General features: G+C 41.8%; 1 protein-coding gene across 1 annotated transcript in view; it reads left to right on the top strand.

Moving 5' to 3' along the window:
• The first annotated feature begins 5282 nt into the window (after positions 1–5282).
• Positions 5283–27624, top strand: part of aaas (achalasia, adrenocortical insufficiency, alacrimia) — a 36211-nt gene continuing 13869 nt past the window's right edge. Inside the window, exons 1-10 of the mRNA XM_084333978.1 lie at positions 5283–5390; positions 5655–5784; positions 6468–6595; positions 10535–10590; positions 12565–12656; positions 12881–12927; positions 14674–14772; positions 17510–17653; positions 21911–22031; positions 25042–25166. Of these exons, the coding sequence (XP_084190104.1) occupies positions 5677–5784; positions 6468–6595; positions 10535–10590; positions 12565–12656; positions 12881–12927; positions 14674–14772; positions 17510–17653; positions 21911–22031; positions 25042–25166 (920 nt within the window). The 5' untranslated portion in view covers positions 5283–5390; positions 5655–5676. The remainder of the gene's footprint in view (positions 5391–5654; positions 5785–6467; positions 6596–10534; positions 10591–12564; positions 12657–12880; positions 12928–14673; positions 14773–17509; positions 17654–21910; positions 22032–25041; positions 25167–27624) is intronic.

Here is a 27624-nt window from a genome sequence, read left to right as displayed (position 1 = left end):
CAGGGGTTCCCCCGATGCAGGTCAGGGTGGATGGAAGGACAGAAGAGGAGGAGGTAAGCCTGGATGAAGAGGTATAGAAGGAAAAGTGCATTAGAGGGAGCCCGCCATGGTTCTATTCACCACCTTTGTTTGTTACACCTGCAGCACAAAAGACTGTTTTCAGCACTGGACAGCTCCTCCATTCTACTGGAGCCTCTATCAAAGAAACAGCTCCTCCATTAGTTATACTGGAGCCTCTATCGAGGAGACAGCCCCTCCTTTCTACTGGGACTTCTATCGAGGAGACAGCCCCTCCGTTCTACTGGGACTTCTATCGAGGAGACAGCCCCTCCGTTCTACTGGGACTTCTATCGAGGAGACAGCCCCTCCTTTCTACTTGAGCTTCTATTGAGGAGACAGCCCCTCCTTTCTACTTGAGCTTCTATTGAGGGGACAGCCCCTCCGTTCTACTGGGACTTCTATTGAGGGGACAGCCCCTCCGTTCTACTGGGACTTCTATTGAGGGGACAGCCCCTCCGTTCTACTGGGACTTCTATCGAGGAGACAGCCCCTCCGTTCTACTGGGACTTCTATTGAGGGGACAGCCCCTCCGTTCTACTGGGACTTCTATTGAGGAGACAGCCCCTCCGTTCTACTGGGACTTCTATTGAGGGGACAGCCCCTCCGTTCTACTGGGACTTCTATCGAGGAGACAGCCCCTCCGTTCTACTGGGACTTCTATCGAGGAGACAGCCCCTCCGTTCTACTGGGACTTCTATCGAGGGGACAGCCCCTCCGTTCTACTGGGACTTCTATCGAGGAGACAGCCCCTCCGTTCTACTGGGACTTCTATCGAGGAGACAGCCCCTCCGTTCTACTGGGACTTCTATCGAGGAGACAGCCCCTCCGTTCTACTGGGACTTCTATCGAGGAGACAGCCCCTCCGTTCTACTGGGACTTCTATTGAGGAGACAGCCTCTCCGTTCTACTGGGACTTCTATTGAGGAGACAGCCCCTCCGTTCTACTGGGACTTCTATCGAGGAGACAGCTCCTCCGTTCTACTGGGACTTCTGTTGAGGAGACAGCCCCTCCGTTCTACTGGGACTTCTGTTGAGGAGACAGCCTCTCCGTTCTACTGGGACTTCTATCGAGGAGACAGCCCCTCCGTTCCCCATCTGGAAACCCAGGGCACTCTCAGTCACACCCCACCTTCTGCTCCTCCTCCCCCTCCTCCTGTACAGGAGCATCGTAGAACCCATCCTCCTCCTCCTCTACTGTTTCACACGCTGCTATACCTCACCGTGATCACCATCAGCGACATGAATAAAACGACTCTCGACCTCTCAGCGGTCCTCATCGACGACACGGCCGCCACACACGCAAAGCACTCACCATATAGCACACCACCCCATGCAGCCGCCACCCCCCCCACCCCCCCCCCCCCCCCACCCACCCTAAACCCATGCTTCACTCTACTCCCATTCGGCCTCAGATACAGATCTCTGACCTGTTAACCCTTTCACTACCATCCCTACCAAAGGGTTAACCCTTTCACTGCGCCACAATACAGAAGGTTGACCCCCTTTCACTGTCACACGGCAAAGGGTTAACCCTTTCACAACCACACTACAGAAGGTTAACCCTTTCACTTACCACACTACAGACGGTAGTGAAAGGTTAACCTTCTGTGGTGTGTTAGTGAAAGGGTTAAAAAAAAAGCATGCTACAGTACGAGCTTTGTGCCCTCTGCCCTGAACAAACTGTAGCGTTTAATTAATGGACTGTGTTCTTGTGGCTATGTTTTTGTGTTGGTTTGATTGATTGATTGATGTACCTTTATTGTTCTTGTGTGCATGCAGGCTGTGGAAACAAATTGCCTCTAAGGAGGATACTAAATTATCGATCTATCTATCTGTCTACTGCCCAGTGCTGCAACTGACCCATTATCCATGCTTCTTTTGACCTTGTTGGTTACTATAAGTATTACACAACGCAGTTAAAAATCTATTGACTTTTCTGTCATTCACCAAACAATACTAACAAACAGATGCATGAGCTATAGTCTGATTATACACTCATTTCCATAAGACAATTCAGTCTGAATAATGCATGCACCCCACCAGTCTATGAATGGAGAGACAAAGCTGTCAGCCATCACCTGCAGGAGAAAGGTTTTATGAATGAACCGACCAAAGATGTTGTACAACCGAGTCACTTATTCCCTTATCGTCCTCCGAACAGCATCATCAGTCTGAACGGCAGTGGCTCGCACAAATCAGAAGAGAGGCAAGTCAATAATAGTGTCCATTTGTCATTCAGCAAGTGAAGCCATTGTGCGAATCTGAAGAATATGACAAATTGCATAACCACCTCTCAGTGTGTGCAGCATGCGCATGTGTGTGCGTGTGTGAGAGAGAGAGAGAGAGAGAGAGAGAGAGAGAGAGAGAGAGAGAGAGAGAGAGAGAGAGAGAGAGACCACATGTACACATAGATCCGCTTCGTATCTAGTACTGCACCACTGCATGAGAGAAGCCGCGACGACCGAGCGAACTGAAAGTGTGAAATGGGAAGGGGGAAAAAACACAGGGCCCTGTGGGAAGGCACATTGCACACAAGCGCAGGAAGATCAATCTTTAAATAACCAATGATGTGATTATGACACTCGCTAGCATCACAGCCGATGTGCATGAATTGTAGCTGAGCGCCATGAGAGAGAGATCCATGCCAAGTCAAACTGCCGCAGCGCCTGTAGATTTACTGGATGTTGGCATCAACACAAATATTTCGTAACGTGGGGGCTATCTCCCTGCACAAATGTGATTTTTTTTATTTTTAAACATGAATCGACGCAACAAAAGAAAAACGTGTATCGACAATTCACTGGTGCAATGTGAGCAACGTGTGCACTGCTCGAAGCAATAATAAGGCATCCTACCTGAACATCATAATAACACCTGATTTCTTATTTAATCGGCGTTCATTCATATAGCATGACATTCCCATACCTTTCTGCCTGGTTGGTGTCGCGTTGTCTTGTCAAGTGAGGGGTGATGGGTTGAGCTTTCTATACTTGCGGTATGGCAATGATGAATAAATCCTGTCCCGACTGTCTCTTTATTTTTATTTTTTTGTTGCGTGAAAGTCCCCCTAGACTCCCTACACACGCGTGTTCACGTTATCAGAACGAATCCCAGCGGGCAAATTGTGTTATCAATAACCGGGGACCCATGGAACGTGAGGCGCGCTGGTTGGAGGGGGGGGAGCTGTCTCCTCTTCCCAGTGCTGAATTGACGTCACGGAATCGCAAGCTACCCACAAGGGGGCGCGACTATCGCCCTCTCTACAACAGAGAATTATATATAGGCTACCGGCGGTTTCCACTCCACCACCATTTCAGCATCTTTTCATTCATTCAATGTGGTTCATCACATGCACTAGTTCCGTCTATAGATAAATACACTTCTTACTGTATCAACTGGTTGTTTTGGATCATTCGCCTACACGAGTTCATTCATATGATGACGATGATTACAGAGCAATGATATGATATTGAAGAAATGTTAATAAATATTAAACAATTCCTCTTTTTCATAGAAAACCCAAACATTCAAGAACAGCTGCTAGTCAGGGGGAGGCCATAAAATAGACCTGTGTTTCACAGTTGACTCGCTAGAATGGCTATGGGAGACCTAAATGGAACTGGACACTATACTTAAAGGTGGGGTAGGCACCCTTTTTTTTTTTTTTTACCATTTTGGTGAAATTCTCTTTACACCCCAACACCAATGAATCAAATGCACTGATTTTCTTTAATTATTTTTAAAATAATCCAGTTTGAAGGAGAATTAGGCCTACCTACCCCACCTTTAACGTTACAGCTGAGTTTACCCTATACTGTGACACATTGCAGTAAAGTTAGTTTTATATTGAATATTCACATATTCGATTTATACCTTAAATACCTCTGTCTCCTTGCATGCGAGGAAGTTCAAATCTGGACTGGACAACAATTTGTTTCCTGCTACATTTCTGCTCCAAGTTTCTAATATATATTAAACCGCCACAATTTACGATTGCAATTTGAAAATTACATTTAAATTTGTTACATTTTCAAAATCAATTATAATTAAATTACAGGTATTCAAATGTTTTGGCTCCAATATTTAATAAGATATTACTGTCATAAATTACCATTGAAATTGAATCGTGTTAAATTTAAATGATTTAGAGTTCCAAAACCAATTCTGATTTAATCAAAAATGCTCCTTTTGATCAGCGGCAATCACTTTCAAAAAATTTCGCCCGATTATTTTAAAATATTAAACTGCCATAAATTGCTATAGAAATTCAATCATGTTGAATTTAAATGATTTAGAGTTCCAAAACAAAATTCGATTTAATCATAGATATCCTCCCTCTGACCAACGGCAATTACTTTGTCAATCTTTTGCTCCAATTGAAAAAAATAATTACCATTGGAATACAATTGCATTAAATTGAAATGACTTTGAGTTCCAAAACCAATGCTGATTTAATTATATGCATCCTCCCTCAGATCAGTGGCAATTACTTGAAATGATTGGTGAAGCATTCTACACTAGAATCTCATATGAATCCAAATGCAATGACGTCTTTTCCAAGAGATAAGTATTAAATTTGTGTGGCATCACCAGATAATGAGTATTATAAACGATATAATGATATCATTTTTAGACAGACCTCAGTGTTCATCACTCAGTGTTGGGGAAATTACTTTAAAACTGTAATTGACCAAAAACTACTGGCTACTTCACAATGAAACGTAGTTAAACTACATCTTAACTACTCTAAGGTTTATGTTTTATGGAGGTACAACTGAACTGACACTGAGTAAGTATAGGTGTGTTTGATTTAGGGAATAGGGTAGGCCAACCCTCTCTTACGCAGCCTGATGATGTGTTTTAAACTTGAGGAGAGGATAGGGAGCAATTATTGAGGTGGAATCAGGAAAATGCTAAATTGCTTGGGAAATATGTAGTTTGTAATTAACTACCTAAACTACATAACCCAAAGTAGTTAACTACTGAAAAGACTACTGAGACGTGAATGTAGTTAAACTACCACCCAACTATTTCAGATTGTAGTTAAACTAGTCATTGAACTACATGTAGTTAACTACTCCCCAACACTGGCAATTTGTATATTTCATCGAGTTTGACTTGAGAGGTTTTATTTTGAAAATCTCTGACCGGAAGTCAAGATGATCCTGCTGCGTGACGTCCTGGAGAAAAGCTGCGTTGCGCGCATGCGCATCAGCAAAAAAGCCTCGTTTGAATCTTATCTACCTGAGTCTGAATCTGAACTCATGCTGCAACTCTTGTTAGGAGTCACAACAAATAGCTGTTTCACCGTAATTCACTGGACAGTAAAGGTAAAACAATCATAAAGTACGTCACGCACGTTATCTACTACACCACTAGCTATGCTGATGTCAATGTTACTATCTGGCAAGCTTGTGTCAAGCTAGCTAGACAGCTAATGTTAGCTACGTACTAATCATGACATTCCACCAACAGGCATTGCATTTAAAAACAAATTCAAGTCACTCTGAATAAAACTTTAGGGTGATTATCACCGCAAAATACTCTCGACAGTCGGCGGCGTTCTGTGAATAATGTTTTGAATGTTTTTCTAGGCCCAGTGGCAGGGATTGAGTGATGTGTTCTTTGGCACTGTTTCCCCCTCCACTGCCGGCGGGCCAGATCACTCTGTGTGAGTCCAACAACGAGCTGGTGTCAGGAACCTCGAGCGACAGCTGTCAACAGGTGAGCGATGATATTCCCAGTGAACACAGTGTAGTTGTTACTTAGAGAGGGAGAGCTACACACACAGAGAGAGAGAGAGAGAGAGAGAGAGAGAGAGAGAGAGAGAGACACACACACACACACAGAGAGACACACACACACACACAGAGAGAGAGAGAGAGAGACATGCACACAGAGAGAGACACACACACACACACAGAGAGAGAGAGAGAGAGAGAGAGACATGCACACAGAGAGAGACACACGCACACACTGAGAGAGACACACACAGAGAGAGACACACACACACAGAGAGAGAGACACACAGAGCGAGAGAGACACACACAGATAGAGACACACACACACAGGGGCTACCCGAGTGGCGCACTGCATACTACGGTGCAACACGGCAGACCCGGGTTCGACTCCCGGACCCGGTGATCTTTGCCAAATGTCTTCCCCGGTCTATCTCCGATTCCTCCCCTCTCTCTCTCTACCGGAGTGCCCGGTAGCAAAAAATCAATAAAAACCTACAAAAACATAACTTGTTCGAAAGGACAAGTAACATTTAGAGACACGTCACACACACAGAGAGATACACACGGATATAGAGATACACACAGTGTGTGTGTGTATGTGTGTGTGTGTGTGTGTTACACCAAAGAAAGATAATTGATTGACAGTAAAGTATATGATTGATGCAGGAGGCGGGACCTCTCAGCCTGTTCTTCCCCCGGGAGTCACTGAAGCCCCACAGCAGGACAGAGAGCAGCAGCAAGGCAGCCTTCCTGGACCACTGTGAGACGCTGTGGATGAGGAGCGCGGCTGCATGGTGACCCGCACACACACACACACACACACAGAATGTCTCCCTCTCTTTATCATACATACACAGACCCTCTTTCTATATACCGTAATTCCTCTAATAGTAACCCCGGCTTGTATTTGTTTCAACTGTAGCGGATACCAGGCTTGTATTAGGAGGAGGCATGTATAAGAGAGAGGCCTATATTTCAAATTTTCAAACGGATCATAATGAATAAATCAACATTTTGTGTCAGTTTGAACCCAGTAAAATGTACTGTGTTCATTTATTGAAACCAAGTACTGTATGAAATACGGTAGTAAACAGTGCAATTACAGGTGGTCAAAAAAAGTTAAATAAAGTAAAATAGTGCAATCACAATACTGGTATAATAATAATAACTTCGTTTTATACAATTCTGAGGTAGGCTTACTCTCTTGGTAAACATTAACCAACATTATATGGTATTTACTGCACAGCCAGGCCAGCATATAACAACAATAACAAAATATATTGCCTATGGTAAATCCGTTGAGGGAAATACCATAATTCCTCTAATATACATGAAACCCGGCTTGTATTAGGAGGCCGGCTTATAATTGCTTAGCTCAACAGCGCACCCGGTCATTAATAGAGACCCGGTTTTTAATTGAATACCGGTTACTATTAGAGGAATTACGGTACTAAAGTTTTGTACCTCATTGTCTGTGTTCGTACCCCATTGTCTGCATTCTTACTCATTGTACTTAGATTGTACTTTATATTGTGTATTGTATAGTGACTGTTATTCCTCTTCTACTTACTTTTTACTGTATGAAGCACACTCTCAGGGGCTCGTACAGAACCAAGCGTTTCACCGTAAAGTACATGTATTTTACATGTGTGACAAATAGTAAACAAACTTGAACTTAAAAAACGACTGTATATATGCGAGTGTGTGTATGTATCTACCATGTGTGTATATCTATATATATATATGTCACTCACTCTCCCCGTCTCTTACACACATACACACGCATGCTCTCTTATCTCTTTCTCACACACATACAGATTCTCTATCTCACTTGTTCACTCACACACACAATCTCTCTCTCCCTCTCTTTAGCATACACAGATTACATACACAGACCCTCTTTCTATATACTGTATATATGTGTGTGTATTAGGGTTGGGCATCGTTTGGATTTGAACGATTCCGGTTCCGATTCTCCATTTCGATTCCTGTTCTAAACTATTCTCGATTCCGATTCTTTGAGGTGCAGGTCAAAACAGGTCACAGTTTATTTCGCAGGAGATTTTTTTGTTGTTGAAAAATCTTAATTTTTGTTCATACTATTCACATTGTCGGCACGGTGGTGTAGTGGTTACAGCAAGAAGGTCCAGGGTTCCATGATGCCAGGTACTCGGGTGGGGAATCTCCCAGGCCTTTCTGTGTGGAGTTTGCATGTTCTCCCCGTGCTCACAAGGGTTTCCCCCCGATAAGATAAACCCAATGGAAAAACATGCACAACAGATCGCTAACGCTGTGGCGTCCTTGACGAAGACGGACAGGAGCACTTGGATTGGTCCCCGCCGGGGCGCGGCTCACGTTGACGTAGGGCTGGGCGATATAACGATAACGATAAATATCGCGATATATTTTAATAATCGATATCGAATATCGAAATTTAAAAAAAATCGAAAAATCGTTTTTTTTTTTTTTTTTTTTTTTTTTTTTTTTATACCTGCAACAGGGCAGTTTTAAAACCAGAGACAGTGGACAGACTTGTCTTTCTTGCCTGCAACTTAAAGTAATGGCTTTGCTTGTCCAAATGACAATACTGACCAAATTCAGATTTCTTTTTCTCTTGTCCATTTATTTTGTTTGCTTTCTCATTTAAAATACATTTTGAAACCGTCTGTACACAGTAGGCTATGTGTGCTAGCAGAACTAGACTCCAGTCACGAGTCACAGTGCACATGTGCGGTGGTTTGTCCACCAAAAAAGCGCCAAAAGATCGAAAATAAACTAGCAGAGCCAGAACTGTTCAACTCCTCTGGAGCCACAGCCAGCAGAGAAGCCGGTTTACTTTAGCTTTTAAACCAGCTGCAGCCTGAGAACTGGAGTGTGAGGGGATGTAACACTAAAGATGGCGGCAATGACAAAGAATTGCTGCAAAATAAACATACATCTGTTGTTAAAAAAAAAAGAAAAAAAGAAGAAAAAAAAATATACTTATAACAATTCGATAATTATCGATATCGAGAAATAAAATAAAATTATCATATCGTTATCGCGATATGATTTTTTTCCATATCGCCCAGCCCTACGTTGACGCCCTATCTGCTCCCGGCTGCCCATGGGGGGAAGGACAACGGGATGGGAAAAGTGCAGAGAGACATTTCATCAGTGACTCAGTGCATGTGTGTGTGTTCCTGTGGGTCGCCCATCTCGCGCGTGTGTTAAAAACTGCATGACAAATAAAGACTTCTAGTCTAACCAATTATTATATTATTATTGTCAGTTGACTTGATACAGTTTAATTTGGTTGCTGTACTGTAACTAGGGTATTAACACATTGACTGCCACGCTTCTATCCATCAATGTATGATCACTGCCACCAGTCTAAGCCTATGGAGATGTTCACCTTCTTTGCAGGGCTATAACCTTTTAAATTGTATTGCTAAATTGACATTACTATGGCCCATTCAACATCGATTATTATCGTTCAGGATGTAGGAACGTTATACTTTTTCATTCATAGATTCTTCCAAAAATACCGTCTAGAATATAAGTGTTTTTATCGTTTTCTGCAGTAATTCCTAGAACGTGAGTTATAGGCATAAACGCATATATAGATTTATCAACTGCCGTTTATTGCCGATACACGCTATATTAAAAATTTCAACTGTACATGATCCTAAACGTTATGACTCATCGTGCACGGATGAACGGGGGGGGGGGGTCGTTTATAATTCCGTGATCGTCAGTAAATTCTTTATGTAGTATGGGTTGATTTATTGATCAGATGGTTTGTAAATAAAGAAATGTACAATCGCCTTGAAAATAACGTTACTGTCCTCTTACCGTTCGCCGATGAGACTGGAGGAAAAAGATCCCACTTATTTGACGTCGTTCGACTAGATCCATTTCCGGTTAGTATGGCGCAATAAACGCCCAAATCATATCGATTATTGAATTATGGCAGCGATCCATATACACGGATGTGTGTCTAGAGTCCCGCAACAATATGTGACTGCCGGACGGATTTCCCAGATGCACCGAGATCACCAGATCCATTTCCGGTTGTAACTCGCCCGATCATCCACCAGGCGGCCGTATTGAAGCGTTGCACTGTTGTGCAGAGTCCCACTGTCTCAGCAGAGGCTGGGTGGCGGAATTATGAATACCATGGCGAAAAAATGAAATATGATCTCAATAACGTCTTACGCCGTGCTTTGGCAGAATTCGCATGACCAGCAAACCCGTCGTACAATGTGATTGGTGGTCAATGTGTTAAGAATCTAAATGCAAATATGTTACTTCTGGTTCCAGAACCGGAAGTTAGGAACCGGTTCCTATTAGAACCGGTTTTCGGTGCCCAACCCTAGTGTGTATGTATGTACTATGTGTGTATATAATATATATATATCTGCCCGTCTCTTACACACACACACACACACACACACATTCTCTCTCTCTCTCTCTCTCTCTCTCTCTCTCTCTCTCACTCTCACTCTCTCTCTCTCTCACTCACTCACTCACTCACTCACTCACTCACTCACTCACTCACTCACTCACTCACTCACTCACTCACTCACTCACTCACTCACTCACTCACTCACTCACTCACTCACTCACTCACTCACTCACTCACTCTCACACACACACACACAGATTATCTATCTATCTCTCACTCTCACACACACACACAACTCCTTCAGATGGTTACTTTGCTAGCGTTCTCCTCTCTCTCCTCTCTCTAGGCGTGATGCAGGTCTCTCAGGGTTACTAGATGAAATAGCCAACTCCAGTACAGAGGGTGAGTGACTGAAGGCCCATGGTCCGACCACAGCTGCTCACATATTTACTAAACAGCTATTTTAGGTTAGTTGTAACCTGCTGGGAATACAAGATGTTTAATTGTTTTTAAATCACATTCAGGACAGTACAGACAGTGTTGTAGGCTGTCAATCACAGAAAGGTATTTCCCATTTATATTCAGAATAGTAGCGCTGTTTGGACTACCATTTTCCGGCTTTGAAGCTTCAGTAGCAATGGTCATTAAATAATTGAAGCTTCTTTCTTCCTGTGCGCAAAGTTGAACTGTAGCGGGTAATGAGAGCTACGGTACATAGGTTTTCTGAAAGTTCTCATGAATAAATGTCCTCATCTGAGAATAACTGCTTTTCAAAATGAATGTTGGATTATTATTTCTATAAGACACTTATGCTGATGTTGGCAAAGTTTTGTAGTGGTAAAATCTTTGTAGTGTTTTTATCTTTTAGAAAACGCTAAGTTAGATGTATTCCAACCACCAACCTATATGTGCAACAAACCTCCTGTGGTAATGTTGGCAAACTTAGAATCCTCCTACGCTTACATGCTCCAGCTTCCACTGTTCTTCTGACACACACACACACGTGTATGCGTCTCACAGGGTTTCAGAGATACTTCCGCTTCAGCGGCAAAAACAAGCACTTTTACTGGACGTACGTTACCAAGAAATTTAATGAGAGGAAATAAACCGGATTAACGGAAACCCTGCTCCCAAGCAAGTTAAAACAAACACGATGGATTTATAACCAAAATATGATTTACTCTAAGTCTACATCAGGGGTTGTTAAACCTTTTTATACCACAACCCCATTTTATTTAGGATTCTTTTTGGTGACCCCACACTTAACACTTTGGATGCCACTGATTAACATGGTAAAACATGGTTGAATGCCAGCACCCACTTCAATGATAGCGTTGTGAACGCATAATCTGTCTTAAATTATGGCTATGTGTCTAATCTGACCGTCGCTTATCAATGACTTGTTTGCAGTCAACATTGTCGAAACGGATTGTTTTTTAATCGGTTAATTTCCGTTTTATAGCATTTTGAAAAACCCTTGTTTTCTTGAAAGTTTCAGGAAAATATAAAGATTCCGTGATAAACAGCATTTACTGGAATATTCTGGAATACACAAAACGTTGTAATTTTTCGGCCTATTTATGAATCGTTTTCAAATAAACGCTAGATTATCGATAGTATATGTGTACTTATGCACGCTAGAGAAGCGAGCTGAAAAATCTATTCTCATTTCCTGATCAGCGCGCACAGACACACATAGGGCAAATGCTGATATCTCTGTGAAAACAGATCCGATTATCCTAAGACTGGTAAAATAGATTCCTTACCTCAGATCAGATGTTCTCCAAAAAGAGTATTCCAATTCCTGATCGCCATTCCAAATATCGATTGCGTTTATTGATTCAGCGCTGGGTACTGTAAATATGTATTCCACGCTGTTTTCCGGCTCGGCAATCACTTTGATCTCTTCGGATGGCTTGCCGGATAAGTAAAATGAGGAAACTGGATTCCCCCCCCCCCCCCCATCAGTCTAATCCAATGGGGTGCAGTTACACAGGGAGAGACGATAGAGGGCGGTATTTTCCCAATGGAGCTCAGAGAGAGGTTGCTGCACTGACGTGAGGCTAGATTGATGAAATATGAATTCAAATCGCCAATAATAATAAATAAAAAACGACAAACAAACGCTATATAGCGTTGCTGGCATTCAACGGTCGGCATGAACTAACGACATATAGCGTCGCTGGCACTCAAAGTGTTAATGTATTGCGTAATTTCAATGTGGAATTAAGTAATATCAAAATAAAAGCACACCTTGTTTTAATTTTTTCTTGCCAATGTGCAATTCACTGTCACCTACCCACGACCCCACTTTGGGTCGCGACCCGTAGCTTGAGAATCGCTGGTCTCTACATGATGTCTGATTTTCCTCCTCAGTGCCCAAATGGCTGTCGGTGAGTTCAGGCTGTGTCCTGGCTCTGCTGCGATGCCTGTCCTCCTTCCACCTCTCTCTCTTCCCCCACCTCACAGTGAGTTCTGCCCATTGGTGCAGCGGCACCTCAATCGACCCGTCTCAAACCCAGCCCTCTTATCTTGATCCTCCAATCGCAACAGTTGTGACCGGAGGATCAAGAAAAAAAGAGGGCGGGGGCTTGAGACGGGTCAAATTCACATTGCTCTCATTTGCAGAGCAGTTTGTTTTTTGACCCTCACGATTGTCTATTGATGTCGCTAATGTCCTCGTTCTCTGCAGTTGACTAGCGAGGACATGATTGCCGAGTTTTCCCAGGTGCTGAGCTGGTAAGTGCTGACCTCTTTACTACTTGTGTTTTTTCGTGTGAGGTTGCACAATAGTTTTATGTTGAACACACACACAGACACACACACAGTGGAACAGAGGACCAAGCAATCACGTATTAGACAATGATGCATGTGTTTCTAAGCCCCAAGCTTCCTCTGCAAAAAAAGAACTAAAGAAAACACATGGTGGCACTGGCGTGTTGCCATAGTGGCTCCGCTCCCCTATACGTGTGTTCAGGGAACGCTTTAAAGGCAACTCCTATTTGATACTAATATGATGATAATTGACTAACTGTACTATATAATGACTACTATTTGGATACTAATATGATGATAAATGGACTAACTGTACTATATAATGACTACTATTTGGATACTAATATGATGATAAATGGACTCATTGTACTGAAACTGTACTAAACGACTCCTATTTGGATACTAATATGATGATGAATGGACTCATTGTACTGTAACTGTACTATATAACGACTATTTGGATACTAATATGATAAATGGACTCATTGGACTAACTGTACTATATAATGACTACCATTTGGATACTAATATGATGATAATTGACTCATTAGACTAACTGTACTATATAACGACTCCTATTTGGATAATAATATGATGATGAATGGACTCATTGGACTGTAACTGTACTGTATGTGATTGCTTTGGGCTACAGCACATGCACACTCGTTGAGTTATCATGGTGTTACAGCAGTGGTGTAGTGTGTCCCAGCTGTACAAGGGCTGCTTGTAAGTGAATGCAGGCGAAACGCAGGATTTATTTATTTGTATAGACCTGTTCGCCATTTACAAACACACCGCGTTCGAGCCAATCAGCAATACCAACTGAGTCACGTGACTAAGTTGCCCCCTACCTGCGCAAGCTGCTGCGCTAAAAGAAGTACGACGGGGCTCTATGGAGAAACCATGACACTCCCCTGACTAAAAAGTTATTTTCAAACGAAAACGGCTGGATGTAATTTAGCCAAATCAGCATGGCTGTGAGTGTGAGTCTTTCACCTTTTACATATCTAGCTTTGGCATGGATTGATTGTTTAGATCGCTAGCATGGCTAACAAATGCAAATATATTGTAGTCTGCCCCGTTGTTCTGACCAGGATTACGTTCCTTTCTGCACCCGTGATGCACGCGCACACCGAGTCTGACGTATACAGCGAACGGGTCTATACCAGCATTTCTCTACTGCGGTGGGCCATGACACCATCCACCATGCTGAGAATAATGTGATTAAAACACTTAATTTCAGTCAAACAGTGTGGTCTGTGTGTTACAAGCAGCTAGATGACCTGTTCTGCACTGACAAAGGGCAGCTACAGTGTAAATATAAAAGCTACCCAGCTTCATCTCAGGTATTAAAAAGTATTAAATGTTTTTTTGGGGGCGGGCAGCCCGGCCACCGGGAGCTCGGTGCGTCTGGCGAGTATGGAACGCGTGAAAAGTTTTAATTAGCGTGCAAGTGCAGCCGCCAGTTCAGTGCTGCTGTGTGTGTTTTCTTTTTTTGCTAGTATGGTTGTGAAATTGGTATTAAATGTCACTCTTAAGACAAGTGGTATTAAAAAAGTTAATTAAAGTGTTATATTTAACGTGTTGAAACCCGGCAGACACCCTGTCACACTGTCACAGTCCCCCGAAGCCCCCCCCCCCCCCCCTGCATAATGTGGGGGGGGTGCGTCCAAGTTCTTCTCTCTGACTTGCCGTCTCCATGGTTACCAGGTCTGACGGTGCGGTGCGAGCCTTCGCCTGGCATCCTCATACCGACAAGTTCGCTGTGGCCCTCCTGGACGACTCCATTAAGATCTACAATCCTAAGAGGTACCGCCACCACCTCACAACAAGACAGACTAACAACAACACAACACCTCACAAGACTAATAATAATATAATAATGCAGGACCTGTTCACAACAACACAACACCTCACAAGACAGACTAAGAACAACAAACCACCTCACAAGACAGACTAACAACAACACAACACCTCACAAGACAGACCAACAACAACACAACACCTCACAAGACAGACTAAGAACAACAAACCACCTCACAAGACAGACTAACAACAACACCTCACAAGACAGACTAACAACAACACCTCACAAGACAGACTAACAACAACACAACACCTCACAAGACAGACTAACAACAACACACCACCTCACAAGACAGACTAACAACAACACAACACCTCACAAGACAGACTAACAACAACACCTCACAAGACAGACTAACAACAACACACCACCTCACAAGACAGACTAACAACAACACACCACCTCACAAGACAGACTAACAACAACACCTCACAAGACAGACTAACACCAACACACCACCTCACAAGACAGACTAACAACAACACACCACCTCACAAGACAGACTAACAACAACACAACACCTCACAAGACAGACTAAGAACAACAAACCACCTCACAAGATAGACTAACAACAACACAACACCTCACAAGACAGACTAACAACAACACAACACCTCACAAGACAGACTAAGAACAACAAACCACCTCACAAGATAGACTAACAACAACACAACACCTCACAAGACAGACTAACAACAACACACCACCTCACAAGACAGACTAACAACAACACAACACCTCACAAGACAGACTAACAACAACACAACACCTCACAAGACAGACTAACAACAACACAACACCTCACAAGACAGACTAACAACAACACCTCACAAGACAGACTAACAACAACACACCAACTCACAAGACAGACTAACAACAACACAACACCTCACAAGACAGACTAACGACAACACAACACCTCACAAGACAGACTAACAACAACACAACACCTCACAAGACAGACTAACAACAACACGCCACCTCACAAGACAGACTAACAACAACACAACACCTCACAAGACAGACTAACAACAACATGCCACCTCACAAGACAGACTAACAACAACACAACACCTCACAAGACAGACTAACAACAACACACCACCTCACAAGACAGACTAACAACAACACAACACCTCACAAGACAGACTAACAACAACACAACACCTCACAAGACAGACTAACAACAACACCTCACAAGACAGACTAACAACAACACAACACCTCACAAGACAGACTAACAACAACACACCACCTCACAAGACAGACTAACAACAACACAACACCTCACAAGACAGACTAACAACAACACACCACCTCACAAGACAGACTAACAACAACATGCCACCTCACAAGACAGACTAACAACAACACACCACCTCACAAGACAGACTAACAACAACACACCACCTCACAAGACAGACTAACAACAACACACCACCTCACAAGACAGACTAACAACAACACACCACCTCACAAGACAGACTAACAACAACACACCACCTCACAAGACAGACTAACAACAACACACCACCTCACAAGACAGACTAACAACAACACACCACCTCACAAGACAGACTAACAACAACACACCACCTCACAAGACAGACTAACAACAACACACCACCTCACAAGACAGACTAACAACAACATGCCACCTCACAAGACAGACTAACAACAACACAACACCTCACAAGACAGACTAACAACAACACAACACCTCACAAGACAGACTGTAACAACACAACACTTCACAAGACAGACTAACAACAACACGACACTTCACAAGACAGACTAACAACAACACGACACTTCACAAGACAGACTAACAACAACACAACACCTCACAAGACAGACTAACAACAACACACCACCTCACAAGACACACTGTACAACAACACACCACCTCACAAGACACACTGTACAACAACACGCCTTATGTAAAACAGCGATAATGAGGCGGGTGTTTGTCTATTTGCACATTTTAAAAGAAAGGTGAGTTTTAAAACCCACTACAGGCTTCTTTTAAAAAGCCTCACCTAAATAATATTATAATAGAAGTAATAAAGATGCTAAATTTAAATTGGAGAATAATGGGACAATGACAGTTGGCCTGTGGCAAAGAAAACACTTGTTAGTCTGGATTAACTGTGTCCGTGTCCCAGATCAGTCCTCGTGGACTGCTGTGTGGAACTGCTCTGCCACCTGCAGTGGTTTTAGACATTCCAGATAAAGTGACAAGCTCAGCCCTGGAGAGCATGCATATAGGGACAGAGGATGTCAGAATGACATAGTATGGTACTACTAGACTGTGGAAAACGGGGTTGGTCGCAGATTAAACCACTTATCTTCATCACCTGTATAATACAATGTACTGTGTGTCTCCATGACGGGGTAGGGTTGCACTGTTGGCACGTGGTTAATACATAATAAAACATATTATGTTATTTCTACCTGAATTAGACTTAGGCCATTCACGTGGGTTCATTGTACAACAGTTATTGACTTATCTATTTTACAATCAATTTCTTGCATGTATGTGTGCTTTGCTTTTCTGTTACACAAGGCTCTTGGCATAATTGTTTTTAAATGTACATTTAGTCATTTAGTTGACGCTTTTATCCAAAGCGACTTACAAGTTACCGGTATGTACACTCTAAACATGTTACTGTCTCTCAGCACCATAGCTCCTACCCTGAAGCATCGTTTACAGAGGAGTGTGTCTACTGTGCAGTGGAAGCCACTGTGTGCCTCTGCCTTGGCCGTCGCCTGTCATAACTGCCTCCTCGTCTGGCATGTGGACCCCTGCTCCTTGTCAACCAGGTACAACAAGCACACGCATATTTCTTTATCTAGATTGAGATAAGATGAGATAAGATATTCCTTTGTTGATCCCCTTGGGGAAATTCGGGCGTCATAGCAGCATGGGGGGGGGGGGTACAGCTATGGGCAGGGTAATAGTAGAAGGACACAATATAGGCAATACAATTACATCAGAATATAAAAATATGAGAAAAATAAACGTGTAAACAATATGATTAACTCTGAATATAGAAATATGAGAAAAATAAACGGCGTAAACAAAGGTGCAGATGAGGGTCTGTATGCCCTATTGGTTATAGTATACGTTACAATAAAAATAGGCAATACAAAATAATATAATAGTATATTATATAGTATACAGGCATTAAAGCGTTCCGTCTTGAGACGGATTTCCGTCAGTTTGATTATATTTATATAATATTTTGATTTATATTTATAATTTTTTATTTATTTTTTTACTTTTATTATTATTATTTTTTTTAATATGAAGTTTGCCAATAGGAATGTATCAGTAGTATTGGCAGTGGTAGTAGTCGTAATAGTAATCCAGTATTTCTTTTATTTTCAAAAAAATTAACTAGTTCAACACAGGTAACCACTTTTGCTTAATTTCTTTGATGGCTCAAATGTATGCTCTAGTGTCTAGTTGATTTTGTGTTTTGAGCACAAAGTTCATCATAGATCTAGCCTCTTAATTTTGCTGTCAAAGTGCACCAGCATGCCCACCGGACCCCCCTAGAGGGGCCGAGGTTCACCCACCACCACAGTCTCACTAAATCCTGTGGGAAACACTGAGGATTCAAATTTTTTACGGCTGTGGGTAGGGCGTTCCACATTGTTGTGGCATAATTGCGAAATGTGTTTAGTCCCTTGTTTGTATGATAACAAGCCTTTTAGTTCATGGTTCAAAGTAATGGGAAAAGGGTGCTAGCTCGCCATCAATCAGAAGCTAGCCACAAGACTTGCATTCACGCTCTCCAGCACACAGCCTCCCTGCCTGGCACAACAACCACAACAGTAGGTCTATAGTCACAGTCAGGACAGTAGGCTCTACAAGTAGGCTCCCTTAAAACCCTAACACTATTAAAAAAAAATAAAATACAGTGGAGGTTAAAATAAGAATATGACTTGGCCTGAAAAAAGTTCAGTCAGGAGATTTTTTTGCTTTAATCCCTGAGTATATTATATATACTATACTATTGAGTAAAAGTAAACGGTATACACAAGGTACCCTAACTGGCTTGATATAAGTCATATGTTGTAGTCCGTTATATATTCCAGAAATTCAACATGGTTTGAAGGACATTAAGGATACAAAGAGCATAGTCTCCACCTCATAGCTAGAGCCATATGGAATCCGCGATCACGGAATCGCGGACGGAATTGCGGAATTGAGCAATAAAAATGGAATCGACTAAAAAAAAAAAAAAAAAAAAAAACGTTTTTTTTTTTTACTGTTGTGGGACTTGTACAGCACTTTGTTCAACTTTGTCAGTGCTGTAAAGTTGAAACCTTTTTAAATCTTAGACAAACAAAACACTTTGCTTTCATGAAATATTGTAAGCCGTCATTTGAGGCTTAATAAAAGCAGCACAATTAATACAAATCTGTCAGTGCAGAGTCCGACCTCATCTTAAATAACAAACAGCATTGCTTGTTGTAGTTAACAAAGAGAGGCAGAGTTGATTTTGCAAAAATATATATAATTTTTTTTTTTTTTTAATCGAATTTTTTTTTCATATTCGAATCCCATGCCCATCGAACGAAGCTTTGAAGCTTCGAAGTATTTAAGACAGCCCTATTAAATGGACTGTTATATCTTATTAAATTGTGGACATTTATTCATTCCCACTTATTAGACACTATTTCTGATGGTAAAATGAGCGTACAAAGCAAAATACAGAATTCTGAAATATTAAAACGGAAAAAACGGAATTTGGAAAAAAATAAAATGGAATTTGGAAAAAAATAAAACGGATTTCATATGGCTCTACTCATAGCCAGGCTCCTTATTACAGCAGAAGCTGGACAGATGCACCTTGCTTGCTTGACCTTTCCTTTGATACGTGTGCTTTTTATAGCCACTAACGGCAAGTTTGTGAAACGAGGCTGAGAAATATCAAAACCATTAGTCTACAGACATAGCCCAGACCTCTCATAATGTGCAGCTACGGGCTGATGCGTTAGTCAGTCTGGCTTGTTCCACCGCCTCGGCCAGTCTTTCATACCAGCGGCCATCAGGCTCCACAACACTGGGCAGGGACCGCCGCCAGACATCCAGCTACTAGGAACTTCTATCACTGAGTGTGTCTGACTCCCACCTAAACAGACAATGTATAACGTATGAAGTATATCACGACATACATACCTTATGCATACTGCACCTCATGTGTATACTGTATACTTACTTCATCAGAGCATATATTTAGCATTTTTTTTAATTATATATAGATTACATACTAGATTATTATATATATATATATATATATATATATATATATATATATATATATATATATATATATATATATATATATTAGGGCTGTCGAAATTAATGCTTTAACTTTGGAGATTAATTTAAATTATTTAAAGCATTAAAATAAATTTATCTAGATTAATCTATGGAGTTAAAAATCCTCAATCTTAGCGCCGCGGATATAAGAAGGGGGTCTAGCTGAGTCAATGTTGATGGTTTTGTTGAACATTTGTATTTCACAGGAGAGGAACTGTATTCAAAGAAAGCTATTTAATAGTCTTTGAATCTAAATATACTTTCTTTGTTGATTTTACATTAATTCCATGATTTTACGCAAGTACCGTACTTTTCGCACTATAAGCCACACCTGACTATAAGCCGCAGCAGCTAAATTGAATGATGTGTACATATATAAGCCGCACTGGACTATAAGCCGCATGTGTTTTAATGTTTAATTACCATATGTAAGGAGTGGAGCCTGCGGCTTAATTTGACTCAACACGGGAAACCTCACCCGGCCCGGACACGGAAAGGATTGACAGATTGATTGCTCTTTCTCGATTCTGTGAGTGGTGGTGCATGGCCGTTCTTATATTGAGCTTTAAGTTCCCACCTCTACAGAGAATGACTCCCATTGGGACACAATACTGTCGGACAAATAACATTAACTCATTTACAAGTTGTATTAAGTTTAGCAAATAAGGGACCAGATAAATAACATTTCAATGCAGTAAAAAAAGCAATATTTCAATTTTCGGGTTTTGTCCACATATAAGCCGCACCGTTATATAAGCCGCAGGGTCGAAAAATGGGGGAAAAAGCTGCGGCTTATAGTCCGAAAAGTACGGTAAATATCTGTTACAAGCTTCGGTCTTAAGTAGAAAAATGCTATTTTTAATCTAGATTAATTACAGAAAATTGTGAGATTAATTAGTAAAAACATTTTAATCTATTGACAGCACTAATATATACCGTACTTTTCGGACTATAAGCCGCGGCTTTTCCCCAAATTTTTCGACCCTGCGGCTTATATAACGGTGCGGCTTATATGTGACTCGACGTGACCAAACCCGAAAATGTAAAAATCTAAATATTGCTTTTTTGACTGCATTGAAATGTTATTTATCTGTTCCCTTATTTGCTAAACTTAATACAACTTGTACATTTGTTAATTCTTGTTATTTTTCCGACAGTATTGTGTCCCAATGCTAATTACATAGGTAATTAAACATTAAAACACCTGCGGCTTATAGTCCAGTGCGGCTTATATATGTACACATCATTCAATTTAGCTGCTGCGGCTTATATTCAGGTGCGGCTTATAGTGCGAAAAGTACGGTATATAGTTATATATATTGTAACTATTTATTGTATTGCAAATATAACTGAGAGGGCATACATACCCTCATCTTGCACCTTGACCTATTTACTTGCCCATATGCGCATGCTCAGAGTTAATTATATTGTTATATTGTTTACACTGTCTATTTCTATTCTATTTTTATTTTTACTTCTCCACTGTACTATAATTGTATGACCTGTATCATGTCTTCTACTACATGTACCTCCCCTTCCCCTCCCCCATGCTGCTATGATGCCTGAATTTCCCCAAGGGGATCAATAAAGGAAAATCTTATCTCTTATCTTTCTTATACAGTTCCATTGAGTGTTAGGAATATTGGAAAATATCTCCCAACACAAACACACCAATGAAGGACAGTGGTTCTCTGCACTGCTTTAGTTTTTCCTAGTTAGTTTTTCATGTTTCTCCTCTGGTCCAGGCCGTCCTCTGGCTGTGCCCAGGTCCTGTCCCATCCAGGACACTCTCCAGTCACCTCCATCGCCTGGTCTCCTAGTGGATCTCTCCTAGTGTCGGCCTCGCCCGTGGACACCGCCATGATGGTAGGACCCAGCAGACCCCAACTCTCTTAAAGGAACACGCCAACTTTTTAGGAAATTTGCTTATTTGCCATCTACCCTGGAGTTAGACAAGCAGATACATACCCTTTTCTTCTCTGTGCATGCATTAGGCTTAGGGAACAGCCCCACCGTTAGCCTAGCTTAGCATCATTCACTGGAAGTAGGTGTGCCAGTGTAGCCTAGTTCCCAACAATCATGAAATACACTCAAACTTTCCTGTAAACATGTTGTGACCTGTGTATTTACCACGTGGAGAAAAAGATTATAATAATATAATAATATAATAATTTCTAAGCAGATATATACCGGTACTCGGATTTCTTTTTTGCCAAACCGCACTGCTGCCTGGGCGAGTGGGCGCAGTGATTTCATCACCTCAAAAGCCCTGTTTTGTTTTTTATTACCTTTTTATTAACACTATGATCGCCGATGACGAGTTAAGAAGTCATTCCTAGCCATGCTCATTCTGCCGAAGACGCCGTAACTCGTCTTTGATGTCAATATTTCAAAAATCTGTCATCGAAATCATATTTCCTTTCCGGAGCCCTGAGATGTACTGGTGAGCTCCACTCAACTGTCTAACGGTTCGAGAGCGCCATCTGGTGGCAGATCGGCCAAGAGGGAGGGGCGCGCCAAACAGGAAGTGCTCATCCATATGTGCTCCGGGCACTCGCGATCTGTAGCCGGACTCCCTCTCAACACACTGGATGATCAATCGCTCGCCCTAACTCAATAAACAACGTTATTTGGACGTATATAGTATTATACAACCTGGAAATGGTTCATCAGGATCAACATCCCATAATCGAAAACGGTCTACTCCACGCTGATCGTCCAACGGCGCGAGGAACATACGGTAAGATTCAGCGTTATTTTCTAACGTATTCCATATAAACTGCTATGATGAACATATGACCCACTCTGGATGAATTATCTAACGCTGCCCACGGAATTATAAACGATCCCCCGCCCATCCGGTCATCATCAGATCATACGTAGATCATTCTAGAAGTACGTCCAGTTGAAATTTTTCATCTCGCACAGATTCCTACCAAACTGTATCTGATTATCAATATAATGCATTTAGGGCTATAAATCACGTTCTGAAGAAAGCTGCAGAAAACGATAAAAACATACTTTAGACCATATTTTAGTATGAATATGTGAATGAAAAAGTGTAACGTTGCTACACCCTGAACAATACATATAGGACATTGAATGGGCCATAATAATGGCAATGTAGCAATAGAATTTAAAAAGTTATAGCCCTGCAAAGAAGGGGAACTTCTCCATAGACAAATAGAGCTGGCGAGGGATGGTAAATTATGAATTTAACCCATGGCGATCAAAGTGTTAAAGGTTACCCCAACAGCCACCTCCCATCTCTTGGGCCTGAATGCCCCACCCCACTCCAAACCCCACCCTACAAGCCATCTCCCCCAATCGCATGCACTACACCCTGTACCTGTAGTATTAATTGATTGATTGAAAACCTTTATTTCCCCCCGTAGGGAGATTCAAGTGTCCATAACAACAACAGCATTAGAATAGAATAATAAGATACAAGGCAAATACATAGTAAATAAAAACTGTATTGCACATTGCATTCTACACACTAAATGTGCACATTGCTCATTGCACATCACACAACATTTTTGGAACTGTACATAGCCATTTTGTTATTCAATTGCATGTAGTATAATATCTACATCCTGATCTGCAATGCACACTATTTAGAACTGTATATAGTTATCTTTATTTTAGTCTTATTTTATTCTATGCTAAAATTATTGTATTTTTATTATTGGAAGCTGCTATATTCGAGGGACCACAATAAATAGATGTTCACTCTTCTTGCTGTAAAGTACTGAAATAAGTGACAATAAAGGAATCTGAATCTGAAATAGAGAAAAAAGAGTCCAGTTCAGAGTGTTAATGGCCTATCGGGTCTAGCAGAACCCCCAGATCTCCAGATCCGCTACGGTTAGCCCGTTCTGGCCCTGCCTGGTTCTGGAGCTTGATGGCTAGTGGCACAAAATGCACTATTTTACTCTTGTCTATTCTATGCTAGTCTGTCTATTTTATTGCACTTCTCTTATTCTGTCTATTTTTATACTAGTTTTTATGTCTGCACCTTTATGCATTGCTTTTATTTTTACAAGTGGGGCCTCAGACCCTGGAGGTGGGTAGGACCTGGTTGGACATTTTAACACAGAAATCTATCACAATCCTTTTAAGCACTTCATGCTGCAATTCTGGTATGAAAGGTGCAGCTATACAAATAAAGTTAATTATTATTGTTATTAAATGACTGCCGGAAGCCGCTTCTCACTTCTGTCAGCTCATCACGGAGGATAAGTCTATGACTGAGCACGCTCCTCACTTCAGTCCGCTCCTCAGCGGAGGGGATGGGAGGGGTTCTCAAGAATAGCGTACATCTTCCCTCTTGTCCTCCCTTCTGCAGCCTCCTCCAGACTGTCCAGATCAGCTCCCGCTACACTCCCACTGTTATATATAACGACTCGGTAGAGGAGACTTACCTCTCTTCATGTCTAGACGGTGCCTCTTCGTGTATCGTTTTATGCCTAACAGTGAAATCACCTTGTTGTGGGGAATAAAAAAACGTTTATTGAATCGAGCTGAATACACAGAATATGCTTTTAACTAATCAGGGTTTGCACACGGTCCTTGAAGTGCTTAAAGTGATTGATCTTTTACCAAAAAGAAAGTCAAGGCCTAAAGTGTAACTAATTGTCGAAAATCTGTTTTAAGCCATAAATATTGGATCCTATTATTTTTTCTATTAAAAAAACAGCATTTAAAAGTGAATTGTATCCTTTTTAAATGCCCTTTTTAAAATGAAAAATTCTGCTTAGGAAAGTACTTGGCAAGTCCTTGAGTTTCATTTTGCAACGTCTGTGGGAACCCCGACTAATTGATTGTGTGTTGCCGTGACTCCCTGTGAACCCTCTCCTGCGTTACCATTACTCAGGTGTGGGATGTGGCGGCGGAGAGCTGTGTGCCTCTCCAGCGGGTGGGGGGAGGAGGGGTCTCCTTCCTGTCCTGGTCCCCCGACGGCAGCCATGTGCTGGCTTCAACGCCCTCCACCCTGTTCAGGTTAGAGACGACACGGCGGACAGATGGGAGCAGGTTTTCGCCAAGCCCCCCGAGGGCCCCTGATATTTCTAGTCCGGGGCGGTTATAGTGCTAAATTAGCGCTTTCCTCGGTTAAAGGGAGTGCGTTGACATTTTGAATCTCTCTGTTGATTTATTCACTTCACGTTCACGCTTTTTTTTTGTCTCGCTGGAGGAAAGCAAACGTCCTTCAGGTTCAGTTTAGCTTCACTAGCATTCCTCGTCAAAACCCAACAGGGCAATACTAGCTTAGATTAGATTGTACTTTATTGTCATTATATTAGCATACAAATGAGATTTGGGACTCAAACTTAAGGTGCAGTAGTGGAATCCATCACCCTCAACATAGGGGCCCCCCAGGGCTGTGTTCTGAGTCCCCTCCTCTACTCCCTGTACACACACGACTGTGTGGCTCAGCGGAGTAGCAACACAATCATCAAATTTGCTCATGACACAGTGGTGGTGGGCCTGATCACTGCAAACGACGAGAGGGCCTACCTGGAAGAGGTCAAGGTCCTGGCGGGATGGTGCCAGGAAAACAGCCTCTCCCTGAACGTCGGCAAAACAAAGGAGATGATTGTGGACTTCAGGAGGTCGGGGGTCAAGGACTACAGCCCCCTCAGCATCGACGGGGCACCGGTTGAGAGAGAACAGCTTTAAGTACAGGGTGTCCGCGGGACCTTAAAAAGTCTTAAAAAGTCTTAAATTCAACTATCAACTATTAAGGCCTTAATTTGTCTTAAAATGTCTTAAATCCGACTTTCGGAGGTCTTAAAAACATGCCATGTCATCTTATGTTTCATTGTGAAATCTGGGGGGAAACTATTATTAACGGGAGATAAAGTCAGGCTTTTTTTTTTCTTTCACGCAAACGGTACGCAGTGGGGCGGAACCAATTTATGGTCCTTAATGTGTGTCGCCGTCGGGAGCTATTTCAGAACACCGGAGCATAGGTAACACGTTATTCAAGCCGTAGCGATAACGCTGACGTTTAGTTTAGTTTAATTGATTTGTATTTATTTGCACTCGTTAATTTAACATGGGAAAGTGCAAATTTAATGAGAACTGGCTCGAAAACCCTCTGTTTGCACCGTGGTTGGTGAAAGTACGAGGCCCGCTGCAAACTCTGCAAAAAGGATTTTAAACTGGGAACGATGGGAATAAAAGCAGTCGAGTCACACATGCACAGCGCTAAGCATGTTTACCTCTGCAAAAACCCGCCTGCAGACAACTTCAATATCAAATTTATTTTCGACGCCGTCCACATCAACTGCTCAGGGACAGGTAGGTCTACCACCAATTACATCTGCACCTGTCCGGGTAACGTTCGGCTCCACGCCAACCCTTGAAGCTGAGGTACTGTGGGTTCTAAATACGGTCGCAAAGCATCAGTCCTACAATGGAAATGAGGGACTAGGAGAGGTGTTTCAAGCGATGTTCCCTGACTCTGTTAGGATCTATGCGTAACAGTACTGTATATTTGCATATCATGTATGTCACAAATGTAACGGTAATATATACCTGTATGTCATGTATATCCCTATGCCATAAATGTCATGTATGTTGTGCATGTCATAAATGTCACTATGAATTGAAAATGGGGGACCCTGATGTAAACAAGACAAACGTCTTTCTCTGGTCTGCATCCCCTTATTATTGTGTGTATTGAGCTGTACTGTACTGTACCCATTCTGAAATCTGTTAAATAAAGTATTCATTCAACCAAACCACAAAAACAAAACAACTGGATGAATGAAAACTTTATTTAACAGATTGCAGAATGTGTACAATACAGTACAGCTCAATACACACAATAATAAGGGGATGCAGACCAGAGAAAGACGTTTGTCTTGTTTACATCAGGGTCCCCCATTTTCAATTCATATTGACATACACAACATAGAATAGATAGAATAGAAATACTTTTATTATCCCGTGGGAAATTTGACACTGCAAATCGCTCAACATTTAAACATTTAGACAGGACAGGTCACAAATTAGAATAATAACACAAATCAATCAAGTTGCCTAGGATAAGAGTAGAGTAAAATAGAATAAAAATGAAATAAAATATACAGAAATAAATACAGTAAAAACATACATGACATCATGACATACAGGTATATACTGTAGTACTGTTACATTTGTGACATACGATATGCAAATAATATACAGTACTGTTACCCAGAGATCATAACAGAAAATATTATATATATATATGATGGGGATGAGACTGTACATTAGGAGGAGGGGGGGGGGTTGGACATTTACGGTGGCCAGTTTCGAATTGCAGCCTCCCGTAGGTGCTCTTTAAGAGCGGTTTTGAATGTGGGCAGGGGTAAAGTGGGTTTTAGGAGTGAGGTTAAGCAGTAGTCTGACCAGTTTGTTTTGTGATGTTTGTAATCTTGTTTTTAGTGCCTTTGAGGTGCTTTGGTACCAT

The sequence above is a fragment of the Notolepis coatsorum genome (assembly GCF_963971535.1).
Source record: "Notolepis coatsorum genome assembly, chromosome: 17".
Taxonomy (NCBI): domain Eukaryota; kingdom Metazoa; phylum Chordata; class Actinopteri; order Aulopiformes; family Paralepididae; genus Notolepis; species Notolepis coatsorum.
This window is presented reverse-complemented; position numbering and strand designations above follow the sequence as displayed.